This window comes from Microtus pennsylvanicus, chromosome 17, assembly GCF_037038515.1.
Source record: "Microtus pennsylvanicus isolate mMicPen1 chromosome 17, mMicPen1.hap1, whole genome shotgun sequence".
Lineage (NCBI taxonomy): Eukaryota > Metazoa > Chordata > Mammalia > Rodentia > Cricetidae > Microtus > Microtus pennsylvanicus.
Window position 1 is genome coordinate 11,875,526 of NC_134595.1, and position 15,636 is coordinate 11,891,161.

General features: G+C 40.6%; 1 protein-coding gene across 1 annotated transcript in view; it reads right to left on the reverse strand.

Annotated features, from left to right (window-relative positions):
- Abca12 (ATP binding cassette subfamily A member 12) overlaps positions 1 to 15,636 on the reverse strand; it is a 165,131-nt gene that overhangs the window by 60,710 nt on the left and 88,785 nt on the right. The window contains exons 12-18 of the mRNA XM_075951808.1: positions 10,476 to 10,732; positions 10,273 to 10,385; positions 8,759 to 8,880; positions 5,259 to 5,432; positions 3,517 to 3,681; positions 2,994 to 3,204; positions 1,629 to 1,768 (exon numbers count right to left, since the gene is read on the reverse strand). Coding sequence (XP_075807923.1) covers positions 1,629 to 1,768; positions 2,994 to 3,204; positions 3,517 to 3,681; positions 5,259 to 5,432; positions 8,759 to 8,880; positions 10,273 to 10,385; positions 10,476 to 10,732 — 1,182 coding nt within the window. The remainder of the gene's footprint in view (positions 1 to 1,628; positions 1,769 to 2,993; positions 3,205 to 3,516; positions 3,682 to 5,258; positions 5,433 to 8,758; positions 8,881 to 10,272; positions 10,386 to 10,475; positions 10,733 to 15,636) is intronic.

Genomic DNA, 15,636 nt, shown 5'->3' on the forward strand with positions numbered 1-15,636 from the left:
TCCTTTCTACCAATGTTAAACTTCAAATCACTACTAAAGTGAGTTCACAGACATAGGAAGGAGTTTCTTATTCAATTAAATTTTCTAAGTTAGAAGGCAAAGTAAAGATGCTCTTGTTTCTTGTTCCTGGGAACAGGTACACCACAGCCTTTTAGGAGGCCAATCTGGAAAGAACTATCCAAATGAAGCACAGCCAAGCGTGGTGGTGCGTGCCTACAACCCTAGCACGTGGGAGGCGGAGGCAGGAGGATCCTGAACTCTCAAGGATAGCGTGAGCTGCATAGCAAGACCCTATTTCAATAAGACAAATTAAAACAGAGCAACAAAATGTCCTAAAACCCTTCAATTCTAGACATTAGCCGTACTGAAATAAAATACCAATTTCACAAAATGCATGTGCATGTGTTTTGTTGGCCACAGTGTTTATATTAGCACAAACCCAAAACCATATGCCAGAAATAAAATGAATCTTTTCATAAGCATTTGATTATGAGATATGAGAATATGAGAATAAAATAAATGCATTTCATGTCATTAAAAATCTCTTTAACATCTGTAAAAATGAAAGAATTTAGCTAGCTCTATTGAGTTAAAGGACTTCTTGCCACATGAAAGATTGGAGACTAGGGTTTTAAAAACATTAAAAGGGCAAGGGGGATCTATGCTTGACCAGTGAGAGTGACATCATTTACATGAAATCTGGGGTGTATACACCCAGAAGATGAGTAAGGTATTAAGTCACAAACACTCAAAGCAACAACACTCAGTGGTAATTTCCTGTTCATTTTCTGTAGTCTCAAATGTAATGTCAGACTCCCATCACCTATAATTTAATGACCAGGCGACACTAAGGCAGATTTTCTTTTCACATTCACTCTTTAGCTTTTAGAAGAATAGGTGTATAATTCAAATATTTGAAGCTTTTTTTTTTTAGAGCGGGGGATGGGGGTTCAACCTCCAAAGCCTCCTGTCTCAGCCTCTAAGACACTGGGACTATGGCCGTGCTCTACATGCCTGTCTTCAAGCCAAGCTTACTGGTATTTTCTTTTCTTTTCAGTGCTGTGCACTGAGCCCAGGGCCCTTTGCATCTCAGCCAAAGTGGACTCTACCATGTCCACTCTTAAAGCCAACTTAAAAGTGAGGGGAAGTAATTACTGTAAAATGCTAAGTATGGGTCCTGATGATATTGTTTATTTCAACATGTATCTTTGATATAATTTAAAAATATTAAATCATATAACCAATTATGAAGTCAATAATCTATACTTTAAGAACTAATTTTTATTTGAATGAGTTAAACAATCACACATTTTTAATATGGTTTTTATATATACTTTTTGGCTTTCTTAGATACACTAAAAAGTCTGGGGTCTAGCTGTACCTAATTTCATTCCCAAGTGTCAAGGTGGTTGATTTCACCAGAAGCTCCCACTTGGCATAACTTATACCCTACCCCATTCACAACTACCTAGGGCCAAAGTAAAGAATTATTAAAGTTTTCAAACACCAAGGGCAATGATGATGGTAGAGAAGACATAAGTCAGAATCCCCTAAAATAAATTTAGAAGTTGGCTACTTTAGAACAGAAACAGTACACCACATAGAAACATTGAGTTTGACAGCCAAACCTTTTCCATAATGGCCTTTGTAGCTGGGTTATATGGTGCATATAAAATCTTCCCCAACAACATTGGTTTCAAGAATGCCCAAATTACAGGCCCAGCAGGCATGTTGATGATGTCTTTGTAAAGGGAGAAGCAAAATGGTGCTGGAAATTAAAAGCAAAATGAAATCAGCCAATTATTAGGCACAATTGTTATGCATCATTCATTATGATTTAGAAGAAAACAAAAAAATCATTTCTAGGTACATTCCATATCTATTTATTTATAGAGGATTGGTTCAGCTTAAGTGCCTAAAATTTATGTCTTCGAACTTCCTACAGTGATAACAGATATGAGGCATCTGGTGTTGAAAGCAGAGTAGCAATTGTTTTTTTAGGTGGGAAAAGTAGAAGCTAATAAGCAAGCCCAGAATAAATGGTGGCATTTTTCCAAGGAGAAACACAAAGATTTCAAATCATATTTCAGACTTGCTTCTAACAGATCCATTTTGCCAGCACTTAATTTTCCAAAAATACACAAAACCCTACTCCTGGGATGGTCCCAGATACGTGAGAGCCATTCACAGCTTTTTGGTGAATGAATAAAAAGATGAATGAATGAGTCCACCCAATTGCTATCCTAAACTCCATATATAACCTGGAAGAGCTCCTAAGATCACATTTTGCATCTCAAAGTTTATATATCAAGTAAATGGTTTTGATATGCGATAAACAGTTACGCTCGGCTGCACACACGCAGGTCTACCATATGCCATATAAACGTCTAATGCTAGAAAGTTAGGGGAAAATATTGACCTGAGAACATTTAAAAAAAGCTTTTGCATTTTCTACTGGCAAGAGTTCCTAGTTATGACCCCCAGATGCTCACCGCAGAGCAGTGTAGGTTAACAACAATGTGATCAGTGGTGGGCTGCACGGATGACGGAGTCCTACACCGCAGCATCACCTGCTGGTGTGCCGGCTGGCTTGTCTAGTTTGTCTATGATCCCACGATGACCAAGCCACCTAATGACACATTTCTCAGGGCACATGTCTATTGTTAAAGCGATCTCTATGACTGTACACTCTGTCGTGTAGAGAGCCCAACAGCTCTGAGACCTCCAAGTTCAGTGACCTTGGGCAGGTTATTCAGTATCTTTACACCTCTATTGCCGTCATTAAGATGCAACCGTGTAGACATTACCTCATGGGGCGGCTGTGGCGAAGGTATGAGTTAAAAGGCAGGATACGCAGCAAGAACTGCATAAGTGTTTTCTATTTTTATTCTGAGATAAAATTAATACTTCATTTACCATCAGACGTGGTGACAGAACATGCAATGCTCTTGTCATTAAAAATAATTATCATACTTATTGTAAGGTACACTCACTAGCATTTAAGGGAATTCCGTATTTTGCAGCAATCTCTTCTTTAGTCAATTTATAAGTTAGAAAATCTTTGGTGTGGTTGCCTTTTGGCTTCTGCGAAGAAGGCAGCATGGCAGTTAAATACTCCGTGGTAATCCCTTGGGAACAGAGCGCTTGGGAGATGGTACTGAACGATCCTGCTGGCGTGTTCATCCGGGTGCTTCTTTCCATGGCCTGGGAGACAATGTCCAAGAGTTATTAATGTTACCTGAGCCACATGTGCTCTGGAAGACAACACAGAGAGAAAAAGTGGTAAGGCTGTAAGTTTTCATAATTTCTTTAAGCATGAATGGCAAACCTGAATACAGAATGATAAGCCTCATTGGTTTACGCACCAACCATGACCGAAGTGGGAGTTTTCCTCTAGTGAGTTTCTGTCTTAAAGGTGCTATGTTGAGAGCTGAATTTATTGTACCCAATCTTAAATAAAAGTCAGCATAGCAGGAAGAATTTCTCGGGGAGAATATTACCGAGTGACTCTTCTACCTGTGTTAATGGAACACTCCTGGACAGATGCATTTGTTTCAGGGATCTCATTCTGTCTAGCAGGGGATGTGCGCCAGACGCCAACTGATTGAGGGTCTTTTTCAGCTTTATGAAAAGCTCCATCATCCTTTCCACTGGCTTCTGGTCTTTCCTTGGGAAAAACACCTAATGGGAAAAGAACGAAAATGACTGATTGATATGGAAGTACTAGAACCTCATGGATGGGTGGCAAGATTATAAAACAGAATGGCCTCTTTGAAAAATGTTTCTAAAAGTCTATTGAGCAGGTAAATAGAGATTTTCCATACCAAACATTCCATTTCTAGATATTTACCAAAGCAAAGGGGATCCAAAGAAAGGGGACCCACTGGTACATGGACAGTTACAGGCTTTGCTTAGCAGAATTTATCCTTAAATGCAATATAATATGGGCATACAAAAAAGGAAAATATTATACTACATGAAAGAAGCCACATACACAGACCAGTTACTGTGTGATTGATTCAACTGATGCAAAAGGCAAAGAAATAATTTGAGATCAGCCAGCTCTTCAGCTCTTTTTGTGAACTGTGCGTTGGGGCGATACCACACTACCACATGGGCCTAAGGACAGCTAAGGAAACGGTGATTCCAGGTGGGGTATATGTGCAGATAATGAGGCCCTGGTATAGGATTAGGGGTTTTCCTAGAAAAAAGAAAGGAAACCACTGGAAAGTTATAAGTCGAGTCATGGCATGAAGTGACGTGTTCTCAAAGGTCGCTTTGTTGCTTGGTGGGTGCTGGGATGGGATGCTGGAGTTCTTTTGGGGCAACAGCAGGGGCAAGGGTGAGAAGATGAGAGGGCTCTAAGTAGGGTTAACTGTAACTAACGCAAAGCATCTTTATCCCCTCAGCGTCTGGGGTTTCTAATATTTAAGAGGGAGGAAAAGCAAGTTTCTCTGCTTTTAAGAATATGCACATGATTTTGGCCCAGGTATAGACTTTGCTGAACAATGTGTTTAATCTTCTGGTTTGCCCTCTTCTGTCCGTTGTGCACTGAGTAACTTGCTAGAGCACCAGACCTGCTCACAGCTGTGGAGCTCTGTTCACTTCGCTCCATGCCAAAATGACCATAAATAATGGCCGTTTCTTACTCAATTGACAAAAGAATACAAACATTCTCATTTTGAAAACACCCCCCCAAGAATCCTACATACTTTTACATTTAAAAATTCTTCTCAGTGTGTTTAATTTCCAAGACTTTTTAAAACAATATTTCTTTTTTAAAAATTAACCTTTCTTTTTATCTTTATTTTTTAATTTAATTTTTATGTGTATAAATATTTTCCTGCCTGTAAATCTATGTACCAGTGCCTGCAGAAGGCAGAAGGCATCAGACCCTGCAGGACAGGAACTACTGATGATAATGAACTGCCATGTAGATGGTGGGAATTGAACCCAGGGCCCCTGAAAGAGTAGCTGTTGTTCCTAAGCACTCAGCTATCTCTCCAGTCCCTACTCTTTATTTTCATTGCACTAAATTAATGCTGATTCACTGTAAGAAATGATAAGAGAGTTTATATTTTAAATAATGGTAGTCATATATTAATCTTATCTCTGTTCTTAGATATAAAAACTAAGAATTGATAAATCTGGGACATTAGTTTCTTCTTCTTAGTTGGTTCTAAAATAGTGTGATAATTCCAGAAGCCGTATAGATGAGTCTTATCCCTTATGGTATTGGAAAGCATCTGGCAACTTGCCTTGTATGTGAAATTGTAGATGTCTAAATAGTGTAGAAGGGTAAGTCCGATGAGGTAGGACTGGTGTGATCTCTCTGGAAGGGGCAGCTTGCAGAATTCCTTCATGGCGTCTTCCAGTTTGGGGTTGGTGACATTTGCATCACATGAATGCAACCAGAACACACGAGAAATTATCTGTGAGTCAGAAGAAGAAAAAAACTATTTTAGCTGTGAATCGTTTGAGTATCTTCTGTTCAACTTAAGCAAGTTTCAAAATACGACAAGGTGTCCCCAGGAATGAAATTCATCTTTCAAAGCCTCTATCATGATATTTCTTCTTTATCTAGTTTCATGGTTATGTGTGGTATGCTTGTCACTGTGCATGCATCTTTCTATTTGTGTGGGCACACATAGTGAGAGTGAGTGTTGTGCATGGGTGCCCATGCATGTAGGGGCCCAAGAATGTCAGAAATCATCCCCATCACTCTTCCATCTTATTCAATAAGGCAAGGTCTGTCAATCAAAATCAGACCTCACTGATAAATACTTGCCAGCCAGATTTCTTTGAGACTCCCCAGTTTCCACCTTCTGATGCTGGAATTACAGGCAGAACACATACATTCAGGGCATTCTGGGGATTTGAACTCCAGTTCTCAACTTTGTGCACAAGTGCTTAACCACTGATACATCTCCCCGGTAGTGTAAGGCACCAATAACTATTAATAAAACTACAGAGAACCTATACTCACTGGAAGGCAAAAGAAGAGTGATGGGGAAGGCAGGCAAGTAGGGATTCTGGAGGAAAAACAGAATTTTTCTAGAACAATCAGGTATAAAATAACAGAAGAAAAGGTACAAAAAAATTAGTAGAAAATAATAGTAGAAAAGGGAGTCAGTCTGGGCGGGGATGACTACTTTAAGACTCGTGTTTGTTTTAAACATTTACCTTTCCTTAATTTGAGGTACAGTTCATTGTTGATGATCATTGAAAGTTATAGTCTTAATCACATCCTCTACAGCTTCAAGAAGCTACAGAGCAAAGAAGAGATGAAGACAAAGAGGAGGAGGAAGTGGTGGTCCAGAATCACAGCTTATGTGAACTGCTATTCCTAGCGAGTAATGCACAGCCACAAAAGTGTGCAAGGGGAAGGTTGAAACAAAGAGGAAAGCCCATGACAATGGCAGTCACAGAACATCTCCTTTCTTAAAGCTGGGCATATACCCAAAGGATGCACACTTGTACCACAAGGACACTTGCTCATCTATGTTCACAGCAGCATTATGTGCAATAGCCAGAACCTGGAAACAACCTAGATGCCCCTCAACCAAAGAATAAAGACAATATGGATAAAACGAATGGTACATTTACACAACAGAGTTTTAATCGGTGGGGGCGGGGGAAATAATGGCATCATGAAATTTGCAGACAAATGGATATGGAGCTAGAAAACTCTTCCTCAGCAAGGTAACCCATACCCAGAAAGATAAACACAGTATGTACTCACTCAAAGTGGATACTAGCCTGGGGAGATGGCTCAGCCGTTAGAGGCTAGGCTTACAATCAAAAATAAGTGGATATTAGATGTAAGGCCTATGATACCCAGGCTACACTCATCAGCCCCAGAGAAGCTAGGTAACACAGAGGACCCTATGAGGGATTCATGGGTACTGGGAAGAGGAAATAGATAAGACATCCTCGGTAAACTGCGATTGGTGAGTGGTAGAGGGGAGGGGAAGGGATGATGGGAACATGAGGGATCGGGAAGGTTGAGTTGGAGGCAGGATGGAGGGGAAAGTAGTGAAAGAGATCTCTTGATACAGAGGACTACTGTGGGGTTAGGGAGAAGCCTGGTGTCAGGGAAACTCCAAGGAACCCACGATGATGGCCTCTAGAGAAGAGTGGAGAGGGTGCCTGAACTGGCCTTTTCCTGTAATCATATTGGTGACTACCCTAATTGTTAACACAGAGCCTTCATCCAATAACAGATGGAAGCAGATGTGGAGATCCATAGTCAAACACCGAACTGGGAGTGCAGTTGAAGATAAGGAGGAGGGATTGTATGAGTAAAGGGGTTCAAGATGAGGATGGAGAAACCTACAGAGACAGCTGACCTGAGCCTGAGTGAGTTCACAGACTCTGGACCGACAACTAGGGAGCCTGCATTGACCCGACCTAGGCTTTCTGCATCAGGGTGACATCTATGCAGTTTGATCTTTTGTGGGGTTTTTAGCAGTGGGACCAGGACTTGTTCCTGGTGCAGGAGCTGGCTCTTTGGAACCTATTCCCTATGGTGGGATGCTCTGTCCAGCCTTGATGCAAGGGGGAGGAGCTTGATCCTGCCTCTGCTTTATATGCATGATTTGTTAACTCTAATGGGAGGCCTTACCCTTCTGAAGGGAGACAAAGGAGGGGGATAGAAAGGAGGTGGGAAGAGGAAACGGGAGGGGAAACTGTGGTTGGTATGTAAAATACATAAATTTAAAAAGACAAAAATAGCAATCAGACTGTGTGCCCTCCTTTCTTCACAAAGGTGGCTTCCAAAGCCAAGTACCTGGTGACAAAGTGATGGCTTTGAACCAAATGAGCAAAAGTCGAGATCAAGAGGAAGGAAGAAAGCAAAGCAAGGCAGTTGTAAGTTTTGCATAGGGAAAAAAATAAATAAACAAAAAGTTTTGCATAGAGAACCAACCACAAGGACACCAGCAGCTTTAAAGTCTGTCGGAGGGAACTTTCCATGAACTTTATCTTGCTGTGCTTAGTGACTGAGCTGTGCTTAGAAATGACACACTCTGTCACACGGGGCCTTAAGCTGCACGGCTCTTTTGGAAAATTTCCATGATACTTCCAGACAATGGACTTGGAAAGAGGATAAAAGACAAGATATTTTGAGTGGAAAACTATATTATTTGCTAAGAAGAAAATAACATTATTTTTGCAGGGAAAAAAAAAGTTTGCTATTACCACAAACGTTTCCATGATTCCACTGATGACATCTATGAAATATGCTAGCCCTCTTCCAGGGGCTTTAACCAAATAGAAGTGAATAACCTGCTTTAGTTATTGCGACAAAGAGTAGACGTCTGTGCGCCTAACCCGGATGTCCCTTAGGATACCAGATACTGTTATTATAGCAGTAGATACCATTACTGCTGCTTTAAGAAAACTTTCTGAGGAGGAAAGGAAAAGCGGGGAACAAAAAAGTGAGAGAAAGGGTAAAAGGAAATCAATGAACGGGAAACAGAGTGACATTTCTTCAGAATTTCTCTTCTAAGGCTGGGAATGTAGCTTAGTGGTAGTCCAGTCTCCAGTATGACACACACATGCACATACACATGTGAGCGCGCACACACACACACACACGGGCTGGATATCTCTTCAAACTTCACTTAAGATTTAGGCTTCTTTTAGCATTTATATGGAAATTTGATCCGATTCCCATGCAACTTCCTGATGCCTTATATAGAATCACTTTGCTACCTCAACCTCTACCAACTGCCCTTATGCCCAAACGAACCCTTACCTCAGCTCTGTTGTCTGGGATGGGAATGGCCAGCAGCTTGTCAATACTTGTGTTGGACATCCCTATTGCCCTCAGATCTTCTTTCAGCTCTTCGATGTTTTTAAACATTTCTATTAATTGGCCTGTAAGGCAAACACACACACTCACATACCTCGGTTGTAACGCCACTCTTTTTAGGTACAGTAACATAGCTTCTAGACTAAAATGTACTGAACGTACATGCCTTGCCGGAAACAGATGTTGTCTCCTAGTTTTGGCAAGCTTGGCATCTTTGAGATCTATCTCTGTCTGATTTAGACTTGCTCGGATTATGATGCTGTTAACTTGAGTCAACAGATTGCTCTAAGGTTATAAATTTCCCTGTGATGTCTGCAACCCAAGGTTGATTCAAGGAAAATAGGGTTTCGTCACAGACTTTGATCACATAAGCCACTAAATAAGTATGTCTCCAATTGATTTACCATCACATCGTTTCCAAATGCATGGTAGCCTAGGGTCATATGATATGTCAATTTGGGAATAAATTTGATAAATACACTACATGACATTTGTCTTTAATTTTGCCCAGAACATGATAGTTCATAAATGGTCTATACTTGAATGCGCAATTTCAAGCTCTTTTAGGATGGCAATTAAAATTATTTCACAGTTGGACCTAATAAGGCATGGTAAACAATATTTTTATTTTTTTGAAGATTATAATCTCTGGAAATGCCTTTTTTGTTTTAATGGTTTTATTTTACTTATTTTTATTTTATGTGTATAAGTATTTTGCCTGCATGGATGTCCGTGTACCACGTGAGTGTAGTGGCCAAACAGTTCAGAAGAGCGTCAGATACTCCAGGAATTAAGTTATAAATGTTTATGAAATGCCATGTAGGTGCTGGGAACCAAACCCAGGTCCTCTGGACAAGCATTGTGTGTTTAACATCTGAGCCATCTCTCCAGCTCTGATTTTTTAATGCTAAGTGACCCTCATACTTTCTTTATCTTTAGACTTTATGTCTTTCCAATTTTGTGCCTGACTGTTGTCTAAAATTCAGAATGTCTTTCTCTCTAGTATTTAGGTATTATGCAAAGAAGGAATGTATTGCCTGGTGTATCACGCTCAGAATACCAATAGAGAGTTCTCACTTGAGATTTCTGCACACATCTGTGCATCCTTTCCAGGGTTTTTTCTTTTTATTAGATTATTCTATAGAAGGAAACATGCCTCACCCTCCTTCCTACAGTCGACTCTAACACACTTTGCTATATCTAAAAACCACAGGTAAGTGTTGTAACTTGCTAAATTTTGAAAATCTTTTTGCTATAACGTTGTTTCAGATTTCAGTCCCTGCAAGCTCACTGTGTCTGTTTTAGACAAGCAGCCAAAATTGAAAGCTTCGGATTTCCTATTGTCAGGTCAGAGAGAAGAGCAGGTTTGGTTGGAAAGTTTGAAAGAGCCTTTCTTAGACTAAGGTCCGGCGAGCACAGGCATCCTAATAAGCTTTTAAAATCCAGTGGGGAAACACCTGGTTGCTCAGAAGATTCCGCGCTGGTGTTGGCGTGCAGCATTGCCTCTACAGTTGGTATTAACTGTGTGATATTCTCCAAGTAATTCATTTGCAACACCTGTTCCAGGAGCCTGGGACAAAACAGAAGGATACGTTCAAGTAGGCATAACAGGTTTTGGAGACAGGATTTTACCAAGGAAGAAGAGGATGGGAAAACTTACCAGTCCATATTTAGATCAATTTTGCTGGGATCTCCAGTAAGCAAATCCCTCAGTTTCGCGGATACTATATTGTCGTGGTACAGAAAGCCGGTAACAATATCAGTGCCCAGCTCCGCTGCTTCAATCAGCTGCACGTGAAAGGCGTGGTCTTTACACAGCCTGCTGAAGCTTATGTTAGAGAGCTGGCAGGATCCCTCTATTGCACTGAACGTTTCTGATTCACAGAGGAGTTCTGTCAAGTTTCGAAGCTGAGACAGCTTTCCAGAAAGGGGAAAGAAGAGAAGATAGATTAGTCATGTTTACTCTGCATATTCAGCAATTGGCACTAAGTAACCAAATTTGATTTGCAACAGCTATTTCTGCCTATGCATTAGTTAGCTGGTGTTGGACTCTGCGCTATAAGGAAGCACTGCCTTCTGCTGCTGGGCGTATTGTCCTTTCCTAAGAATTTTGTGAAAACCTTGGAACCTACTAAGCTTGTTTTTCTCAATGGTAGAGACCTGCAGGTTTTCCAAATATAGTTTTAAAAATTAAGGGGGATAATGAGATGACTCAGTAGTTTAGAGATCTTGCTGCAAAATACTCAAGGCTGCAGTTCATATATAAGTAACTGTGTAAAAAGCCAGGTGTCCAGCAAACTCCTGCTCTAAGGTATCAGACCCTCTATGGGCTTTGGCAGGCACAAGATACATAACCCACACATACATGTGCCCTCCCTTCCCGAAGATAAATAAAAACCAAGATAAATCTTTAAAATTTAGAAGAAAAAGTAATTTATAGGTATATTTTAAATCACAATAACTTCAACAAATTTTATATTTAATTTGTATTTTATATCGTGTAAGGACAGAGAGAAGGCAGATTTGGTTTGAGCCTTTGAAAAGCCCTTTCTTCCTCATATCCATCATGGAGGCTATGATACATAGAACAAACCAGAATGGGAAAATAGCAAGTGTGGTGGGGGTGTTCAGGCATTACAAGCCTGGTGTACTGCCACAGGAGTGGAGATGCTGCAACTTGTACGGAAAACAGTATTGTTCTTCCTCACAACTCAAAAATAAAACAAGCATGTGAGCCAATTCTTGATCTACACTTCAGAGAACAGAAAATAGTACAAAGAAGGAGTATTTGTATACTAATGTGCGCAGAAACCTACTTATAATAGCCAAGAAATAGGAACAACTCAAGGGATGAATGGGTGACCAGAATACACATAAAAGTGAAGCAATGTCTAAGGACACACACACACCAATCGGTAAGGGTGTACTGTTGCAACGTGGATGAACCTTGAAGATGCTATGCTAAATGGAATCAGACACTCACAAAGACCTTGTGATTCCATATGTGAGTGACCTAGAGGAGTGCTGTCCGTAAACACAGGAAGTCAAAGAGAGACTGTGAACATGCAGAGCTTGGAGGAGGGAGAAGTGAGGGGCTGGTTAATAGAAAAGATTTCGATTTCACATGATGAAAGGGATCCTGGAGACTGGTTACTGAGCAATGCGGATGCCATGAACCTAACTGCACCACCCTACAGCTGATAATGGCTATGGTCTGAATATTGTGGTATGATGTCTATGACAATTAAAGTTGAATTTTAAAATTTAATCAACATTTTGTAAGCCTTTAAGCTGTAGCATGCATTAGCAACTCCATGGCAATAGACCTGGTTTTCGGATGTCTGCTTTGTTATCCCCTTGTCTTCTGCCTTGTGATCTGTTTAGAAAAACTAAGCACCTTTGTTTCATGGAGATATCCAAAAGAACTTCAACTCCCAAACCCAGAAGAATAACAGACCCAGGAACTCTGACGACCTAAGCTCTCCAGTATATTCCTGAACCTCGTTCACTACGCTCCATGTGTCCCCAGGATATGCTCCTAAGGGAGAAAAGAATTCGCCTGTGGGAACTCCAGTTCAGCTGTGTGCCGAAGCTAGCCCAGAGCTATTCGTTTTAAGAAGCAAAAAGAGTCGGTGTCATTCACTGTAGCTCAGTTTTCAGTCAGAAGTAACATTTTTAACAGAAATGGAAGTCTTGCCCGACAGGAGCATAGGTTTGCTAACCTTTTGCCTCATACATCAAAAGGAAGAAAGGCTGGCATGTCTTTAGCCAGAGGTTGGCAGTAAGCACAGGAAGGCCACAGAAGCCAATCATTTGACCATCCCAAAGAACCGATATCACTGACCCATTTTTCATAGTTATTGAATAGCATAATTGACTTGTGACTTTGAAAATTCTGACGTGACTTCATAATGTATGCAAATTCCACTTCCTGGCCTTATTGCTATGAGAAAATTCCCATTCTGGAATCGACCCAACCATTCTGCACGCTGCAACTACGTGCTTGTTCTTAACTTTAATTCCCCAACTACTAGATATGTTTAAAGCTCTAATGGACGGAGCCGTGTGTCTGTGAACTATCGCTACCACCTGCCCTTTGATGCTTTATAAAAATCTAAAGTTTATTATTTGCTAATTAAAAATATTTTGTGTGTATTGGTGTTTTACTTATATGCTTGTCTGTGCACCGTATGTGTGCCTGGGGCCCACAAAGGCCAGAAGAGGGTGCCAAATACCCTAGAACTGGAGTATAGAGGGTTATGAGCTTTTTGAGGATTGAACTTGTATTAAGAGCCACCTCTTTGGCCTCCTTTTTGAGGCTTTCTTAAGTAAAGGATAAATAATGTTTGGTCAATGCATTCTTAGCTGAGTTTTGAGAGGCAACAAGCTTCAGCAACTTTTATTGTGTAGAAGCTGAGAACGGTTTTGTAGCTGCAAGGTCAGTATCCATGTGTGGGAAACCAATAAATGTCTATAGAGTATAGTCAATAAACGTCTATAGAGTATAGTCAATAAACATCTATAGAGTATAGTCAATAAACATCTATAGAGTATAGTCAATAAACATCTATAGAGTATAGTCAATAAACGTCTATAGAGTATAGTCAATAAACATCTATAGAGTATAGTCAATAAACATCTATAGAGTATAGTCAATAAACATCTATAGAGTATAGTCAATAAACATCTATAGAGTATAGTCAATAAACGTCTATAGAGTATAGTCAATAAACGTCTATAGAGTATAGTCATGGTGGATGAGATACAGGTTGTAGAAAGAGAAATCCGACATTTAGCTACATTGCTGAAGTTGGTCTGGTTCTTTGAAACAAGAATGTAGATCAGGGTGGCTAGTACAGGGGCGCTGAGAAGCATCCAGTCACCAAGAAGGAATCCCCAGATTTTCACAGGTGCCGTAGCTTTATTTTAGGAGCAATACAGACATTGCACTTGCAGAAACGTTATGGATTATTATAGCTTCTTTTCACTCTTTTACTCTTTGGGGGCCGGCCACCCAACTACCAAATAAACACACGGAGGCTTATTCTTTCTTATGAATGCCCAGCCTTAGCTTGGCTTGTTTCTAGACAGCATTTCTTAACTTCAATTAACCCATCTCTGAACATTTATTTTTCTCTAGTTCTGTCTTCCTTTTCTTTCCTTCTTACTCCATAGCTTGCTATGTAGCTAGGTGGCTGCCCCTTTCTTTTCTGACTCCTCCATCTCTCCTTTCAGTTTTCTTCTCCTATTTATTCTCTCTGCCTGCCAGCCCTACTTATCCTTTCTCCTGTCTTGCGATTGGTTGTTCATCTCTTTATTAGACAAATCAGGCGTTTTAGACAGGCACAGTAAGACAGCCTCACAGAGTTAAACAAATGCAATATAAAAAGAATGTAACATATCTTTACATCATTAAATAAATGTTCCACAGCATAAACAATTTAACATATCTTAAAATAATATTCTACAACAGAGCATAAACAATAAAAATCCCAGTAATAACAATCTTCTTTTAAAGGATGTGTCAGTGGCGCTCTAGCAATGGCTCAGTCTATAAGGTTGTAGATAAGCTTTAGGATCTGAGACTGAATCCACAACACTCACTGGCTACTCACGCCCGCATCCCAGACAGAAAATCCTAAGAGCTTGTTTCCAGCTCATTGAGAGACCCTGATGAAAAGCAGCAAGGTGGAGGGCAGTAGAGGAAGACACCAGAGGTTCTGTTTTGGCTTCTGTGTGTGTGCACATGGGCAAGTGAGGACACAAACTCCCATGTTTGCAATTCATACACACACACACACACACACACACACACAGAGAGAGAGAGAGAGAGAGAGAGAGAGAGAGAGAGAGAGAGAGAGAGAGAAATTGTTAGTAAAACTAGATGTGGCGACGCATGCTTATAATCCCAGCACTCAAGAAGCACAGTGGGTTTTAAGTCCAGTGTGTGCTACAGAGAAAGTTCAGGCCATCCAGTGCTACACAGTGAGGTGTTGTCTTAAGGAAAGTATGCAGTAAGCTCAGATTACTGATTTTTCAAAGCTGTAGTAGAGCTTCTATTTCCTTCATCACAGAGGTTCAGGCCTATAGCTGGACCATGATCCACAACTAACTCCACTTTCAGCTACGATGGGTTTCCTGTGGCCCAGTGGCTCCCAAAGCAACTGAATGAGAATTTTAATTAACATGACCATGAAGACTCTATAATACCAAGGACATAGTGATAAATCCACAACACTCCTGAGCCCCTGGATGATAAATAGAGGTGGAGAGGAAATCTATTTCAACATTTACAAGTGTTCTCTGCATTCCTCCCACTATAGGAGCTTCATCTTGTGCAGAGGTAGTTCCCCTTTCTGTAAAGGGGTCTGAGTAAAAGGGGAGGTGGACAGAATGCGTAGGCGAGAGCAGAATGCTGGCGAACAGAAGGACATGTCATTAATGGTCAGACAGTTGGTGTTTTGGATGGTTCACCCTGCTGGAAGGAATGTTGTGAATAAAGTTCAAGACCCATGGACTGCAAATGCATGCCACATTGGGGACAGCAGGCAGTAATCGCCTCCCTACTTATAAACCTATAGGAGCCCAGGCTAATTCTTTCATGGACATGTGCTGAGAGGAGGCTCAGAGAACACAGCGCGGTTGTTGGCATTCTAACTTAAGAACCCCTTTTGTGCACTCATGAGTCAAACCCTTAGTTTTGGAGATGAGATGAAGAAGGTCTGATTTTGACAGAGATTCTACTCTAGTAAAGCGATACCCCGCACATAAAGTGAATTATAATTCTACATAGCAAGTTTCAAAGGCAGAAATCCTGCTTC